We start from the raw sequence: 18361 nt of genomic DNA on the forward strand, positions 1-18361 counted from the left end.
AAAAAAAAAAAAAAAAAAAAAAAAAAACACATCATAGTAAAACCAATACCTTATCAGCTTCGCATCGAAGCTAAAATGATGTAAATTTTTATCATAGCTTGATCATAATGTTTATTTTTTTTTATTCTTTAATTAATTGGTAAAAATATCTAACCAAGAAACACATGATAAACTGAAATTTAAGTGAGAAAAGAATCAACTTTTATCAAAAATTACACAATTTTTATTAAAAGGTATGAAAAAATTATAAAATTATTCAAAGATTTTTCTAAATTAACCTAATAAATATCTACTTAAATTAACTATATTTCGTAACTATTTAATTAGCTTGATCGATATAGAATAAACTTGAATTTTGTAAGATAAAGAAGGAATAGGAAATATGTTTATCAGGCGTAAAATACTTATAATTTAAACGATTGTTTTGGTCGTATAAAACAATACTATAAATTATCTTACAAATCTAATGAGTTTAATATTATAAATCACTTAAAATGTTTTAATGTAAGATCACATTTATGTAAATTATTCCGTGCACATGAATATAATATAAAAAATGTCTTTTCCTACACAATGAAACTTTGAAATAGTTTAAACACAACTTCAAACTTAGGCAAATCCCATTAAATATTATAACTTAAACTCATATTTCCTCATTACATTTAACATAATATAAAAATTATCTTGATTTCTAAAAATCTCTATGAAATGTTTCATCTGTATAAATAATTTTATAAATTCAATCGTAAAACAAATTGTGTTAATGTCTATCTTATTTTGACCAGCCAATAAAGTGAATGAATGTTAGCGTGATTTTGAAAATGAATAATGAAATTAATTGTTATTAATAAAATACTTAATTTAAAATCTAAATTTAATATAAATATTAACAAGTAAAGTTTTTATTAAATGTACTTTGGTATTTTTTTTTGTGAATTTTCAATGGACTGTCCGGGCAAAGACTGAGGTCCAGCACTGTGAATGATATTGTCATTTATACTAATTTTTCACGTCAACATTTTTTATTATTGATTTTTTATTTATCAACAATTAGTTTATTCAAACTTTTTAAAATAATTGATTATAAAATATTATTAATATTTTATTACATACAAAAATAATGTCTCTAGGTTTCCAATTAAAAAAATTACAAATATAATGAGTTGAATGTTTTAATAATTTGGTACTAAAGACTATGTAATACAATACAGTAAGCGATAATTTTTTAATAATTTAAGCGTCTATATTTTTAAATTTATTACACGTATCCAGTCTAAATAAAAATATAACCCGTTAATCACATTTATAAAAAGTATAAACGTCAAAACTAAAATCGTTAATAAGTATATTGGGTTCTTTAAAATTAGCCACTGGATTTCTCTTAAAATAATAATCATATTAAGAAAATTCTTTTTGATATTTTTTAATTTTATATACTTCTTGATTTATCAACTATTTAGATTGTTATAATTTATCCCTTATATCTTATAAGAGAGTAAAACTTAATTTTTTTTTTTTTTACAAGATACACATACTTTTATCTTATAAAATATAAACTGATTCAATAAAGAAAATTACTGGACGATAACAAATTTTAAAATAGTATTTCGGAAGTTATTTACATTTTTAAATATGGAGTGGAAGAAGAACACGGCAGAGTAATGCGTAATGATAAAAATAACATAACCCACACCTTATCACGACTATATTTTAAAAGTTAAAACTTCCGAAATAATAGGTCAAAAATTATTATTAACTTATCATTTTCTTGACAAAATAATTATATTAAATGAAATCGAGTGGCTAATATTGAAATAATCACCATTTGTTCAAACTCAGAAGCCTGAAAAGGAGATCGAAAAAATTATATTAGTGGGGAACAACCTCTAATCGAATACTATACATCTGTACGTGATCTGTATGATGATTTTTATTTTAACTTTATTTTAAACTACTCAGCACTACAATAAAATATGGATAACAGAAACGGTATCGCTATCAGCTATGATAGTGGGGATTGCATTAATTATTATATAGATTAAATATGTATTATAATAATATATAATATATTGTTGTAGGGAAAACGTCGACGCAGATAAGAAACAATCTATTGAGCAAAGGTTCATAGGTCGCCGCGGTTGAAATTGACCGACTGAACAGCCGCCCGTTTCTAACGCAGTATACCTGTGCGACGCGATAACAACGGAATTTTTTTCTTGTTTTCTTCATTTAGTTTAGATCTATACAAGCAAATATATTTTTAAGCCGGTTGAAAATTTTTTTTTGATAATTGTAATTGGCTCAGGATAATTAACAGCTTTGTCCAATGTTTAATCGCTGGACTTAGCCAATAACATCATGACGTGACTAGTTTATACCCTAAGTTCGGTTTCATCTCCGGCTTATCAACCGAGCACAAACAGTGATCGCTTTAAGTGAAGCCATGTCCTTCTCTAAGAACTCCATTATCATTTTAGTTTTTTTTACTAGTAAGTACATGTTTAATCACTATTCATTTTCCAAATGATATGGGTCACACAACCAGGTCAACGCCTACAAAAATCCTAAGATTCACCATCCAAGGTTATTTATCGACAATTTATTAATACAAATACATTGTTATATTTTATAACACACGACTAAATGTATGAAAACATTTTTTAATTTTAATTTTTACTAATTCCGATTAAAAAAAAAAATTATTCAGTATTATTCAAATGACTGGTTGCAAAATTCAAAGGTCGTGTACAGAGTGCTTACAATTTACAAAAGGATAAAAAAAATTGTATCGATAACAAATACCCCGAATCCCTAGAAATATGCATAAAAGTACATTAGATACTAAGCATAAATAATTATTTAATTGCATTCTATGGGTACAAAAAGTTTTCTCTATCAATTCAGTAAAACACATTTATAAACTTTTTTGAGTTTTGTTTATTTTTGTAATTTGATTGTTAGCTTAGAACAAATAATATTAGCTGTTAATAGATCAACGAAAGAGATAACGCACTACTATAATGAATATTGATATAACCATAAAAATCTGTAGTAATTGAAGAAAAGGCTAACATAGACGAGATTTATAGAATTTTTTCTACCTGATAATTTAAATATCAAGTAAAAACATTTCGATAAATAAGTGACATTAGTTATTTTTCTTTGGCATAAAACATAAAAAGTATATTTAAAAATTATTTACATATTTTGAAAACATTATGATTTTGAAAAACTTATAAACATTTAACAATTTATTAATCTATTTAATATATTTACCAAGTTATGCACCTACTTATTAAAAAAAAAATTATTATTGTCAGAACTGTTACGTTTTAATCTGTTTACTTACGTTTTAATCATGCTTTTTAACAGGTCTGATTATTAAATTTAAAAAAAAAGAAAAGTTTTCTCACAAATAATCTTCAAATAGGTGTTGTTGAATTATACTATAACAATCAATGTTTTAACTATTGATTATTATCATTGACCGGCATGTTACACAACGTGTTTATACATAATAATATATTACTATTGTAATGTATTTGTTTGTTATGAAAGTTTAAAAAGCGTATCCTATAAATTTACACATTTATAATTATATACAGTATATTATAAGACATAAATCATAATTTGTTGTTCAGAAATATTCTTAAAGAATAACGTTCGAAAGCAATTTCTTTATAACTATAGATAATTACGTAACAGTAAAACACTAGACATTATAACATTGTCATTAAAATAAATATTTGATATTCAATATAATAGGATAATAATTATTGTCGAAAAATTTAAAATATTAACAACATTATGTAGCAATTTTTAAGTAACAATTCATATTTAATTCAAGCTGTAATAAATAAATAAAATAATTTCATTCTAAAGAAATGTTATGAAATAAATCTTAAACCACGACATAAAATCTTAAGCTAGTGTTATTTCAATTATATTAATTTCAAATCATCATAACTGTAAAATTAACGTGTCTATGATATGACTCACCACTTGCACTAATTAACAATTCTACATTATTTCGATAAATGTATGTAAATTATGCATGCAAATATATAATAACATAAGTATTCTACATTTTAGATTACAAGTTAATAAAAGCATTCAATTTTAAAAACGTTTAGGATAAATTGCATTATTTTAGGAACTTGAAGAAATAAAGAGCCCTTTTATTCTGTAAAATGGAATATTGCAATGTGTTGGGTGTTAACTGTATTATCTCGTAAATACCATTAAGCATTCTATGTAAATGCGATAATGTGTTAAATATTCCGGTAAATAATTTGAGTAAGTTTTAGTAAGATCAAATTGACCTTACAATTTAGATGGTTTTAGTTAGTTTTAAAAATTCTTCTGACATCGTCGCCAAGCTATTAGCATACTCCCATTGTTATACGTAAAATCGAATTTCCTTATACTTGATAAAAGATATAGCCTAATTTATATTTAAAACCATTCTTACACAAATTTTTAAATAACCCATTGATAAAAAATTGAATTAATGGTGGTGAAAATGACGCACAATTTTTTTTTATAAATAACATGAATATAGCATTATCGTATAATGGAAAATATTAAAAATACATTTTTCATTTTAAATCTGCACTTTTATTAGTGTTAACGAATATATAACTTATATCAATTTTATTATTATCCAAAACTTACCTGATTAAAAACTGTATAAGTTATTACTATTACTTAAAAAATTTGAATTTTAAAATTCGACAAAATGAGCAGTTTGACATACCAATCGAATAATTAATCATTAACTTTAAACTTAACTAGATAAAATGTGAAAATAGTTCATTATTAGAAATCAATTAATACAAAAAATGTATAAACTTAATTCATTAAAATTGATACATACATTTTGCATAAAAAATAAACCTAATTTTATTTTTGTTGCTATCTTATAACTACGTTGTTTTATATTTAGATATATAACTTAAAATAATCATTCGAGTTGTGTGTTTGTTTTTATATTTAATATATTATTAAATATCTGTAAACGAGACTTTAAGTGCGTCATGAGATAACTACATTTAACCGTATATTTTATTTAAACAATATAACCAATAACACGTATTGCTTATGTATAATCCCACAATTTGTATTATAATTCACATGCATTTCTGATTTTACCATATAATATGTTCTAAGGAATGCAGAAATATAAGTACATGATAGAAATAAACAAATTTTCTCTATTATAATCTATACAATTTGAATGTCGTCAGAATTCGCCAATTTTACTCCAATAATAAATATACACAATTCATGTGATAATTACAACCATGAATTTATTCGATTAATATTTTATTCATAAATAATGATTTTAACGACAAAAATACATATATAAATATCTTTTTAGCTTAAATGAAAAATTAAAAACAAAATTATCTGATATATTTATCTACATTTTCCAATTAAATTGATTGACTTAAAAATTCAATTTTTTTTCACAGGCAGTTTTATATATAAACTTTTTGTATTCTACAGATTACTTGTTGCTTTCCATTCATTGTAATCGTGAACTATTTCCAAACGGCGTTCAACTAGGATACCGATGGAAAGCCATTACACATGTTGGTACTGTGCTCCCTTCAGAACATATCACAAAATACTCGTTTGATGCTTACTTTGTTGTTCAAAGCAACCAAAACTACACAACCTTTCAGGTAAACAGAACTTCATATGATTAAGTAGTTTCCCTAATGAATGTACTACGAATACTAAATGCTTCTGATCATTAGATAAAAGAGTTCCAAACAACAGAAAAACAACAATACTTTCCGTGGATTGCATGGCCATTTAGATGTACATATAAAGATGGAGAAATACAAAAAATAGAAACCGAATACGATGACGTATCAGGGTCGTTGAATATTAAAAGAGCCTTAGCAGCGTTATTTCAATTGAAATTGGAGTCACTCTCGCAAGCTGCTTTTACAACGCAAGAAGTAAGTACACAATATATTAACTAGTTTCAAATAAATACACTAATAGTATAAATACTCATCTCGAATAGTTACAAATATATTTTATAGACAGGTATCTTTGGAAAATGTAGTGCGCAATACATTATCAATAAAGATAACAATAAAACAAATGTAGAAAAAATAATCAATTTTTCTGCTTGTAACGGCAAACTCGGGCAACAATGGAGTAACACACCACCATTTACATGTCCTTCCAACTATCAAGTAAACTTGTTTTTTAATATTTTTATTAAATTCTATTACATTGTTATCTTAATAAAAACACAGAGATTGATTTTATAATTATGATTAAGAGAACATCCTTTTAGATTAACGTTTAAGATGAAAAGGGTATAAGTGGCATTCAAAAATATTAGTATACCGGTTAATACTTTTGTCATAAATCACACATTTAAGCAAAGAATTGAAAATTTTGGTAATTTTTTTGTGGTTTCTTTTAATCAACCGTTAAGCATTTTTTATGTTCATTCATTATAACTTAAAAAAGTGTCAACTATATTTTTTCGAGTAGGCCAGTCAACGAAGGAAAAATGGCGGAAAAAATTCCAAACCAAATTTTTTTTTTTTAAGTTGAATTAAGATATGTATAATGACATACTAAAAGTCTTCATCGATTGGACTTGAGCTTTTTTTTTACACCTCGAAAAAGTTCAAAAATATGAGCCTTTTTTATTTTTTCAAAAAATATTTAACTTACAAAAAAAAGTTTCGTACAAAAGTTGTTTAAAAGATAATTTTAGACAAAAAAGGTATCTTATATTTTTTCATTTAAAAAAATATTTTTCGAGTTACATTACATTTAATATGTGTACTAAAATTTATTTTCCAATTTTTTCATTTTACGGTTACTTTTTATCATGTTATACTTACATTAGACACAATGTTATAAATGCATGTGTGTGTATGAGTGAGTTTATTTATTTATAGTATCTTTAAAGTGTAGTGTATAATACGATACAACCGATAGAGTAGGTAATTGATTTGACGCTATATTGTACATTCCCAAACAACAATTATATTATGTCAATTGCCACCGGAATTTCTACTAAACGTTTTCTTTTTCTTTGCCTTAATCCCAACTACTTGGGGTCGGCCACCCTCATCCTAAACTTCCACTTGACACGATCTTCCACATCTTCTACGCTCACATCAGCTGTCCTCATATCGTATTCAATAACATACCTCAATCTCTTTTTTGGTCTTCCTCTACCTCTTCTTTCTTCAACATTCATTTCTATAACTGTTCTTACAGCTTCCGATTCTTCTCTTCTCATAACATGACAAATTATCTAGAAAGTTTTAAGTATTTAGGATCAGTAGTGCAAAAGAGCAGTGGTATTGACGAGAATGTAAGACACAGGATTAAGTGCGAGTGGTTGAAATAGAGAGAAGCGTCTAGTGTCTTATGCCATAAAAGATATTTTACATATATTATTGATATATTTACATCAAAGCGTTTATTATGATAGTGATTTTAATCACTGTCAGATATCATTATACTAGACCCAAATATGCCACATCCCCACTGTGTCGCGACCACACTGTGCTGGGTTATTTTTAGTTGATTTAATCTGATGATATAAAAAAAAAAAATTTTAAATTACAATCTCTATTTAATAGAGATTGTCATTTAAAAATCAAAAGTCGATGCGAGTTTAGTGTATAAAAGATGGTAGCAGAAAATTAATTTATCGTGTAAAGCAGAGTAACAAAGAACCATTAATGTTAAAAAAATAAAATCATGATAAACTCTAATATATTCAAAGTTATTTCATGAGACGTAATTAAGGAATCCAACCTATTTCACCATGAAATATAATTCTGTATATTTTTTATTTTTTTTTATAATATTATAAGGAAAATGAAAACTTTGAACTTGATATTTTCAAAAATATGTCACTTATTACGTCCTTTACATTCTTTATCTTATATTAGATCATCACTGAAAGAAATGGATTAGTCTCATAAATATATCCTTATTAAATAAAGTAACTTTTTAGGATGGAAGTATAAGTCACAGTATCAGACATTACTCTTTAGATGACAAAGATATTATAAATAGGATCAATGTAATTGGTACAATAGAATTTCAACCATTTCAAGCATTAGCTGAAGCGCATCGAATATTTGTAAAGTAAATATGAATTGTTGCTTTAAAACTAGCATTCAATTTATACTTATTTTCTTATATGATTTTAGCCAGTCAATTTTTTTAGAAGGGATCAGTTCATCAACAGATATTACAACTTTAGTGAACAAGTTAGAAGTTACAATTGAATACGATTTCAATCACTACGAAGATCCAACTTTAGGCTTTAAACCATCCAACAAAACTCAGTTATTAAGTGAAGTAAAAATTTCAATATTTATTTAAACGTAGAATATAAATTATAATGAAATATTTGCTAAATACTATATAGATACATGGTGCGCTCGAGCAACTAACTGAGAGTTTAAGTTGGGAGTTGGGAACTTCAGATTTAGACAACCAAACTTCATTTAGGGCTTTAGAACTAATGTGGTGGCTAGATGTACCAGACTGGAACATGCTTTACGATACTATAAAAATAGGAACCAGCTATTCTCAAGAAACAGTACAGTATGTAATTTTTTTTAATAACATAACTAAATTAATAATATGTATTTTCTCAAAACTCAAAACAAATAACATTTATTTGTTTTAAGGCATATATTTTGGGATCTACTTCCCCAAGTAGGGTCTGCCTCATCAGTGGAATTTATTCGAGAATTAGTAAAAACACAAAAAGCCACTAGTTTTCTTGCAACTGGGTTGTTAATGATGTTTCCTTACAATGTAAGATATCCGAATGAAAAACTCTTACAAGAATCAGAAATGTTACTGAACCTAGACAAAGTAATTAGAGATGCCGAAATTATGAAAGTGGCAATTTTAAGTTTCTCGACCTTAATTCAAAAAACTTGCAGCAATAATATGTGTTCGACTGACATTCAAAACAAATATATAAAACTTTTTTTGGATAGGTTTCATGGTGAGGAAACAAGAAATTACAAAATATTGTTTCAATTAATAAGGAATATTTATGAATTTATAGAATCAAGTAATTATGGTGATCAAATGATGTACATCGAAGCACTAAATAACATGAAGATAAACAATATATTAGATTTTTTGACCCCTATCATTAACGATAACAACCGTTCAAGACATATTCGTTTAATAGCTATTTGGGCGTCAAAGTACACCGTTACCATACATCCAGAAAAGGTAATTTAATTAAAGCTTTTAACTTTATTAAAATATATTATCACGTACAAAATACAATATGATATTATTAGGTAGCAGAAGTTTTTTGGCCAATATTTACAAACCATTCTGAACCATTAGAAATTCGAGCATCTTCATTAGACATGTTGATGATGTCTCAACCTTCTATTTCACGATTTTTAACATTATTCTGGTTCATGCAATCAGAACCTAATCAAAATATGTATAATTACTACTACACAACTATAAATTCACTGGTTAACTCCAAGTATCCGTGTTACTCAAAATAGTAATAAAATAAAAAAACATAGACTCAGTGAAAAAATTATTAATTTACATTATAATTTTTAGTAGTAAAGCTATTTCACAAATAGCAAGATTTGTCAGACAAAAATGGCATAATTGGGCTACGGGAAATTACATATTGGACTACGAAGATCTCGTTAGAGGTTATGGTGGAATTGTTCAGACAATTTTAATAGCCAACAAGCACACGGGTTTCCCCTCAGTTTTACGAATAACAGCTGAACAGCATTCTTTCGGTACATCTTCAGAATTCGAAATTCATATCAAGGCTGAAGGATTTACAACTAATATCAAAAAAGAAATATTTAATTCATTTGTAAACCCATCATTTGAAGTTGTTAACGTTTCTAAAATATTAGAAGTATTAGAGAATGCAAAACTCAAGATTCGTAATGATGAAGAACTTCATTTTGAAGCAATTATCAAATTTAACCAACAAACAATATTTTGCCATTACATGAATAGAACTTCATTTAATAGTTTTTTTAATAGTAAGATTATTTAATTCAAACACATGCTATATAATAATAAACACAATTACAAATAATTTAGCAATGAAAAGGATAAGTTCACTTTACTTTCAATTCAGTTTCAACTATCAACGACTTTCATTTCCACTTCGATTCCAAAGAACTATGTTTACTGATTATGGAACTCCAGTTTTGCTTCAGTTTCGTACAGCATCACTTTTATCATTACGAGGAAGTATTAAACAGGCAGAAAGTGGAAAATCCAGAGATGCAGAACTAGACTTCAGGTAATCTAACCTAAAACAATAAAAATGTATCTTGTGTTAATGTATTATAATAATCATATAGATATTCCATGGACACGGTAACAAGCCTCAAAACTTTCAACCCTTTAAGCAATATTTGGCATGGCGCTGATCGTTTCCGCTGTATTCACGCAAGAATACCATTTTCTACAGAAATCGTCACACAATTCTTCAGATCATACGTGAAAGCATCTGCTCACAGGTACAAAAATTTCGTAGACGGTTCGAAACTTGGTGTTGTATGGCATTCGGCTACTAAATTATTCCCTATGAAAGAGTCCTTAACCCAAAATTCTAAAAACGAATTGTTGTCTGATGTAAGCACCTAATTACAAATTATTTTAAATGACTAGTTTATACTATTCGCGTTAAATTTTTTAAGGATTGGGCTTTCGAATCAAGAGATCTTGGAGCTAAAATAGCTACGGCCGTTTTTGATTGTCAAGACAATGGTACATTTTCAAATTCATTAATGATAATCAAAGAAGCATTCCAAATCAGCAACAAAAACTACAGGTTGAATTATAATAATTTAAAACTTATATATACCAGTATCGTATCAATATCGTTTTATGGCAGTATCAAACTACCATAATTCATAAAATTAATTTTTATGACAGTCAATAAATTAAATACACTTTATTTTTTTACCATTTAAATTTATTATATTTTCAGCTATAAAATAAGTACACCAATTTTATATTTTTTTAATTTTATTTCAAATACATACTTTTGTAGATCGATTCCGGGTGGAGCAGCATTTTTAAGTATTTATTCGCTATCGAATTATTTTACATTTATACCACCAGAAGACAGCTGTGGTCTAATACTATCTATATCACCTTTGCAAGTCAGTAAACATGTACTAGCTAATATAAATTTAATTAATAATTTTAACTTATGGTAATTTTTAGGTAGTTCCTGTTTATGTGCAAGAAGGAAACACGGTGCATATAACTATGAATCATTACGAGCAAGTACTTTGGGATTTGAGTATTCACTATACTCGTTTGGCCGATGGAAATCAAGAACTATCTTTTAAACTAAGCCATTCAAACCGGGAACGGGATATAACTATCACTAATGGTTATTGGAGGTTATTACAATTTGAAGGTTCATTTGTTTTACCTTCTCGTAAATCTGGTGCTCTTCATCCACCACCTCCAATGCACGGCCAAGCCACAGTTTCTTGGGGTTATCATTCTTCAGCTACCACAATGACACTAGCTATAAAACCAGAACATGCTCACGAAAAATGGCCTGAACAGTGTATAGCCGATTCTCCAACATGCTTACAAATAGCAAGTGATATATCCACCAGTCAAATCATATCTTTAAAATTCCTCAATGTAAGTAACAAAAAAAAAAATCATACTAAGTCTTTGATTTTAATGATCTATTATATTTCTAGTTACCAAATTGGATGATCATTACAATGCACTCACTGTTTCCAGATTTTGTTCACGATGAAGGAAACTTAACTACAGCAAAATTTACATTCCCGACTAAACTTCCCTGGACGACAAGGGGTAATTTGATTAGTATACAGAGTGATTAACATACTTAACTATCCAATTTTTTCTAAAAAATAATAACATTAAAAAAAATGTTCTATTTTTTTTTAGTTTTGTAATTCTCTTTTTATGAATTATTAAGTATTCTTTAGGTCTATCTGTTATGCCTTATTTTATTTTATAATTATATTTACCATGCTTAAATGTTAAAAAATTATCTAATTAAGAACACAACTATTCAATACCATTATTTCAAATGATATTCATGAATGTTTTTATATCTAGATGCGAGATGAACGTACTGAGAAATGTCAATTGATAAAAAATAATCATAATCGCATCCCAGTACACTTTAAAATTAAATAACATTTAACTTATTGGTTCAAAATTTATCGCTTTTTGATTAGAAAATTTTTTAAGCTTGATAAATATAAATATTGCATTAAAAAATCAATTTGATACCTTTATAATACATAAAGAGTCGACCTAACAAATGCTTAATAATTCATAAATCGAAAAAAGTAGAAAAAAATAATTTTAAAACCATTATAAGAGATATTAAACGGTTAATAAAAAAACAACGACCCTATACATGTAGGCAAAAAGTCCTGTTAGAAAATAAAAATCTTACTTAAGAACCAGTAATGTTTTCGCAAAAACTTTTTTATTTTAAGGTATTCACTGATTTATGAGCATATACCCTTCAATGTAAATTATATTTTTCTAGGTTATACGTTCATTAAAGAAATCGTTAGTGGGTGTATACCGTATACCTCCAAATTATCACTTAAGAACCATTAACTAAGTAATCAGTTCTCTGCTTTGAAATTTTTTCATGATATCGTTTAGAGCATAATTTTTTTTATAACTAAACTTTGTGGTAACATTTAGCTTACATTAAATTATGTTAGTTTGTGTATAATGAACATATAGCTAAATATATAAATTTTTTGTTGATTTAATATTCTAATAGGTATATGTGCTGTAAATACTAAAACAGTGTTGACCCTGGACAACTCAACAACACACAATTTTGACTTGAATCAAGATTGCTATACTATTGCACTAGGTGACTGTTCTAATGCTACACGATTTGTCATAGGCATAAAAATAAACCCTATAACTTCATTATTGGTGAGAAAACTATTTTTACATTTTCTTACAATTGTTTCAGTGATTCAGAAATTTTAAACTAAAAATTGAATAATATTATTTTTAAATAAATTGTATTTATTTTTATTTTTAGGATATTCATTTGATTTCTCAAAATACTATAATCAGCATGATACATGATGGTTCAAAAGTCAGAGTACACGTGAATGAGATAGAAATAGAAGTCACGGAAACAACAATACAATTTCCACCAAAATCAAAAAATGATTCATTCATTTATAGGTTATTTATTCATTTTTTATTATTATAATTTTTTTATTAATTAAATAATAATTTTTTTTCATTCAGAGTTAAAAGATGGGATAAGGAAATGACGGATCTCGAAATTCACCCAGGTGTAACAATTCAACACTATGGTCAAACAGTACTTATGTTAGTTGAAAGTAAACTACGAGGACACACATGTGGTTTATGTGGAAATTTCAATGGTGAAAGCAGTGATGAAATTTATAATTTGACAACAAATTGTGTACGGTTTTAAAAATCAAAATAATTGGACAAAAAAAAACAAAAATAATAAAAATAATTTCACATAACGTTTTTTATAATATATTAATATATATGTACTAAATTCTACATATGCATAATGTATATATAATTGTAATGTAAATACATTAACTAATATTAAAATTTAATAAAAATAAAAACTCAATTATCAAATTACTGTATACAATCTGTTTAGACGTTTTTCTCTCAAGTTTTTTACAAAATCTTCAGCTTTTAAACTCATACTATTAGGTAAATTATAGTGTTCAAACAAGTGAGCATTTCTTTGATACATAAATATGGCAGCTAAAAAATCCCATGCTGTAAAATCTGGCCAAAGTACTGGGGTAAAATACATATAACTATATGAACACTAAAAAAAGTAGTTATTAATAAATAAATATAAAAATTTTATATATTTTTTATTATTAAAACAATTTCAAAATATACTTACTTGCCAAATCATAAAGTCACTAAGTCTAGTTTCTCCTGATGTTCGAATTAATAAATCAGGAGGTGGAGATGGATATGTATATAAACACTTATCTATGATATCTACATTAACATCTGATACATCTAAATATTTTTTTTTTACTCCATTTACAATTTGATTAAATGTATTTGTTAATTCATCATGACCTGCAATAATTTTAAATTAATAATTAATTTACAATTATTGTATATTATGTAAATTAAAAACTTAAAATCAATGAAATGCTAAGAAATTGATATTGAGTAATTCACAATTTTCTAAAATTTAGATACCTTAGAATATTACCTACAAGTATCTAAATTTACTATTTTCTTGAAAAAGGCACGTAATTGTTTTAAATATTTAAATAAATGTATATATTAACTATGTATGTACTTCAACTACAATAATAATGCATTATAACTTCATAATAACTAATATTATTTTTATGTGTAGACAAAATCATTGACCAACTTAAATCAAGAGCAAAAAAACAAACCTGTATAACAAAATGCCACATTTAACAATGCATTATTATTATGTCTTGTAATATACATCGACTCAGCAATTAGTTTGGTCAAGTCAGCTGGTAATTTAGTTAAATTGCCAATAACATTTATGCACACTCCATGCTTATTTAGTTTATCTCTATAACAAAATATGTTCATAGACAAAAGCAAATTAAAACAAATACAGAAACATATTTAAATCAAATTACAAGTAAAAACACTAAATTATGTTTTAAGGACAGATTCATTTTTATTACGTCAAACTCAATAATTAAAAAAAAACGCATGATATACTGAATTATGTATTTATTTTAAACCCTTCGATTGCACTAGTGTTATTACTGGAGGATATGGATGTCATATCTCCCCAAGACAAAAATAATTATATTGGAGAAGATATAGTATTTTATCAAAAAATAAGGAATTAATTTTAATATAAAAAATTATTATTGATAACTTGGGACTAATTAATTAAAAATAAAAAATATTAAGTAAACACAACACCACAAAAAGAGTTTTAAAAACAGAGGATATGTATTTTAAAAAAGATATTTTCATCATCAGCACCAAACTGAATAATTTTTTTATAAAAAATTTGATGCGTCGATAATAGTTTTAGGAGAAGTACTCATTGAGTTACTAGCATTTTAATATATAAAGTAGATTTGAAATTTGGGCGAGGTATACAAATACCAGTATGAGATACACACACTCACAGACCATACTAGCCTAAAATTTTTTTTCTGGCCCTAGTCATTACTTTATACCAATAAATAACTTCTAGAAATCTAATTCCACCAAAAATTATTGATTGATGTTCTATTTTATTCTTGTTCATCATTTGTTAAAGTACCCACTAGAACTTTACCCATAATATTGGTAGGCCAATACTTGCCTGATTCTATATCACATTTTACCATCATTTAACTTCTATTGATTTTTATGTAAACTAAATTAAGAATATGTGTATGAAAAATCATTTTGTAGTTACTTTTTCATTTCCTATTTTTGGGGCTGGTAGGCATAAACATACTTGCATGCAAATAGCAAATAGACCCACATACTAAGTGAGAGACGCTAATCAACAGGGTAGTATACCAAAAAGTGAAGTAGACATTTAACCCAATTTTAACATTTTGGGTGCGCCATAATATGCCTTACCACAGTATCAAGCACTGCTGTGGTGGATCTTTCACAGCTTCTTGTAGGAACGGAATGAATATATTACAAGAGATAATCTTTGATCTAATTTCCAGACACCCTAGTCTATGCAAATATAGTATACATGGAAGATTACTAAATACTAAGGTATGTAAAACATGATTTTAAATTTACTAACCCTCATAAAAAACTATAGGGTTTTTTTCGTTTTAAAATGCTTACTTCACAACCCCACCCTGTTTTATACACATAACTATACTTTAATAATATATTTCACCAAGGAAATAAAATATTATAATATATATTATTACATAATTTAAAAAAATTTAATTTACTTTTCTTGTAGAAGTCTTTTAAACTTTTCTCTAGCAAGATTGAATAATGTATCAATTTCTTCTTGTGTTCTTTTAAAATTATCCAGACTAAAAGCATATACTGTTACTTCTTTGACACCCAAATATAAACACCATTGTAAAGTTTCAGATAGTTTATCAAACCTAAAATAATTCATATTAATTTAATTAGAAATGAATAGGGTAAAATACAATAAATGTTAACAAATGGGGTAATTGTAAATTAATTTTTTCTCTTAGAATATTTAGTATATTTTATTTTTGATTGAAAAGTTTTAGTCCTTATATGTGTTTCTATCATATTTCATGCATTTTTTTAGATAAATACATTTACAATTACCCACTTCATCCTAAATTACATATCAAAATTATTTTTTTAATAATATAAAAATTTCAATTCTTATATTTATAATACTATGAAAATAACTTAAATTTAATTATAATTTAAGGAACAAAATAATATCATTAACATTATTAAGTTATAATATTTGTTACAAAGCATAAACTACCTTACCCTCTTGAATGACCTTCACATTTTTCAACATTATTTTTCCTAGCATAACGTCTATTTCCATCCATTATAAATGCTACATGCTTTGGTATAGGTCCATAAGTCAAGACTTGGCCACAAAAACGTTGCATCCATGTCATTGAATTATTACGAATCCAAGACATACTGATAAAAATGATATGTATTCTTAAACCATTAAGTTAGAATAATCATGAGATACTTGAGTTCATTCAGAACTCATTGTTGACTTTTACAGGTAAGCACTATTACTAAATATGTTCAAGGCACATCAAGAATTATCATAATCTAAAATGTATGATTTAAAAATCAATATAAATGAATACTTTTTAATTTTAATACATAACATTTAACTATTTTTATATTCTTCTTTGTTTAATATTATTAAATGATAAAATTAACTTACTTTAATTTATTTAAAATTTAAAAAATAAACTTAATTAGGTAGGTATCAACCATATTATAATTTACTTAATTATTCAAGATGTTTAGATATCAAATATAAATAGAAGGTAAAACCAACCCAAATTTTACAATAATAAGTACATTTAATTTACCGTTTTTTATGATAAAAAATAGAAATACGTTTAAAATTGGAATTCCAACCTTGAAGTTTCAACTAATACGTGTATCAAATTGGATGGACGAAGTCCGACAATAATGATAACTTTGACAAGTCCATAGCTATGATAACAGCCGGCAGTATTGTGTCCCTTAGAAATTATTACAAATAAGTGATAATGTTATCATTGACTTTACTAATTCTTTTTTTCAATTATAAATTAAGAATAAGAAAAAATTATAAAATAATTTTATTAATATACAATTTTGCAACTAGACGACTTAAATCATCATTAGTTCTTGGCACGAGCCATTACATATTCTTTTTGTTTGATATCATAACTTACAACGACCTACTTCAATGGAATAAGGACGGTTGAGTTTGATTCTACCTGCGATGCTCTTTAACATAAATAAATATAAGTTGATAATTTTTACGAAATTTAAATTATATAAAAATAAAAAAAGATCAATCAATACTTTTACATAAATTTAAATTCTTCCTGTGTTGATTTCTATATAAAATAAAATATGTATCGAGAGAACGTTCGATTTATGTTAATTATTTTTTTCCATTCGCACTTAGGTATTAGTCTTGAAATAGACGATTTAAAATAAAATGAAAATTCGAAAAACTAAAAGACCGACATTGTTATATCTTCCATTCAAAATCAAAACATCGATTTATTGGATTGTATTCACAATGTAATACTACATAACTATAGATTATTCAATATAATCGATTCATTTTTCATCGATTAAATCGATTGTAACTTTCAATTAATTAGCAAAATTGCACAGGCCTGGTTCATAGAAATGAGGACAAGCTATCCACAGAAAGTACTTTACTCCAGTAATAGACCAAAAACAGACTCCATACATATTAATTGTATTCAAGTAAATGTACTAGTAAACTAGTCTAATACATTATGACGATGCTTTTTTTGACCGGTAATTAATCTAATTATTAAATAGATTTCATATCGTAAGCTTTAATTAGTAAATCATATTTTAATTATTAAAAAATATATAATACTAGATAAACAATATTAGATTTAAGAGTGCGAACACATCCCTCCTAAAATTCATACAAGAAAAGAGAGAATTAATATTAATTAAATTTTTTCCGTCCCTTTTTGTAGAGCAATTTTAAATATAACCTGGGATTTAAATTTCTAACCTTCTATTTGAATATCAATTTTTTTTAACTTAAAAATCTTATATAAAACATATTCAAAAGATTATAATTAAAAAACATTGTAATTCT

At 26.0% G+C, this 18361-nt stretch overlaps 2 protein-coding genes across 4 annotated transcripts; one reads left to right on the plus strand and one right to left on the minus strand.

Annotated features, from left to right (window-relative positions):
• Nucleotides 1-2165: 2165 nt before the first annotated feature.
• On the plus strand, nt 2166-13683 carry LOC126901548 (uncharacterized). 2 transcript variants are annotated; one of them, XM_050678063.1, is made up of 20 exons: nt 2166-2489; nt 5509-5687; nt 5763-5969; nt 6057-6212; nt 8009-8142; nt 8208-8358; nt 8429-8607; nt 8694-9019; nt 9083-9255; nt 9327-9544; nt 9607-10052; nt 10114-10318; nt 10380-10653; nt 10719-10852; nt 11075-11186; nt 11251-11685; nt 11748-11865; nt 12824-12984; nt 13097-13245; nt 13312-13683. In XM_050678063.1, the coding sequence occupies exons 1-20, from the start codon at nt 2444-2446 to the stop codon at nt 13502-13504; spliced, it is 3996 nt and encodes a 1331-aa protein (XP_050534020.1). In that variant the 5' UTR covers nt 2166-2443; the 3' UTR covers nt 13505-13683. The 2 variants fall into 2 exon arrangements, with proteins under 2 accessions (XP_050534020.1, XP_050534022.1); XM_050678065.1 differs by having other exon boundaries at nt 9610-10052.
• Nucleotides 13543-17224, minus strand: LOC126901551 (dehydrodolichyl diphosphate synthase complex subunit DHDDS). 2 transcript variants are annotated; one of them, XM_050678069.1, is made up of 6 exons: nt 17091-17224; nt 16519-16821; nt 15987-16148; nt 14481-14629; nt 13964-14148; nt 13543-13882 (listed from the first exon to the last, which is right to left on the minus strand). In XM_050678069.1, the coding sequence occupies exons 2-6, from the start codon at nt 16677-16679 to the stop codon at nt 13679-13681; spliced, it is 861 nt and encodes a 286-aa protein (XP_050534026.1). In that variant the 5' UTR covers nt 16680-16821; nt 17091-17224; the 3' UTR covers nt 13543-13678. The 2 variants fall into 2 exon arrangements, with proteins under 2 accessions (XP_050534026.1, XP_050534025.1); XM_050678068.1 differs by lacking the exon at nt 17091-17224 and adding an exon at nt 16940-17084.
• Between the last annotated feature and the right edge of the window lie 1137 nt (nt 17225-18361).

Source organism: Daktulosphaira vitifoliae, unplaced genomic scaffold, assembly GCF_025091365.1.
Source record: "Daktulosphaira vitifoliae isolate Bord-2020 unplaced genomic scaffold, ASM2509136v1 Scaffold_3, whole genome shotgun sequence".
Classification (NCBI taxonomy): domain Eukaryota; kingdom Metazoa; phylum Arthropoda; class Insecta; order Hemiptera; family Phylloxeridae; genus Daktulosphaira; species Daktulosphaira vitifoliae.

Coding starts and splice junctions, on each gene's coding strand:
- LOC126901548 (XM_050678063.1), top strand. CDS start 2,444: ATGTCCTTCTCTAAGAACTCCATTATCATTTTAGTTTTTTTTACTA. Junction 10,319..10,379: donor GATGCAGAACTAGACTTCAG/GTAATCTAACCT, acceptor ATAATCATATAG/ATATTCCATGGACACGGTAA. Junction 11,866..12,823: donor ACTTCCCTGGACGACAAGGG/GTAATTTGATTA, acceptor ATATTCTAATAG/GTATATGTGCTGTAAATACT.
- LOC126901551 (XM_050678069.1), bottom strand. CDS start 16,679: ATGTCTTGGATTCGTAATAATTCAATGACATGGATGCAACGTTTTTGT. Junction 16,149..16,518: donor TGTGAAGGTCATTCAAGAGG/GTAAGGTAGTTT, acceptor GAATTATTTTAG/GTTTGATAAACTATCTGAAA. Junction 14,630..15,986: donor AAAAGACTTCTACAAGAAAA/GTAAATTAAATT, acceptor ATTTTGTTATAG/AGATAAACTAAATAAGCATG.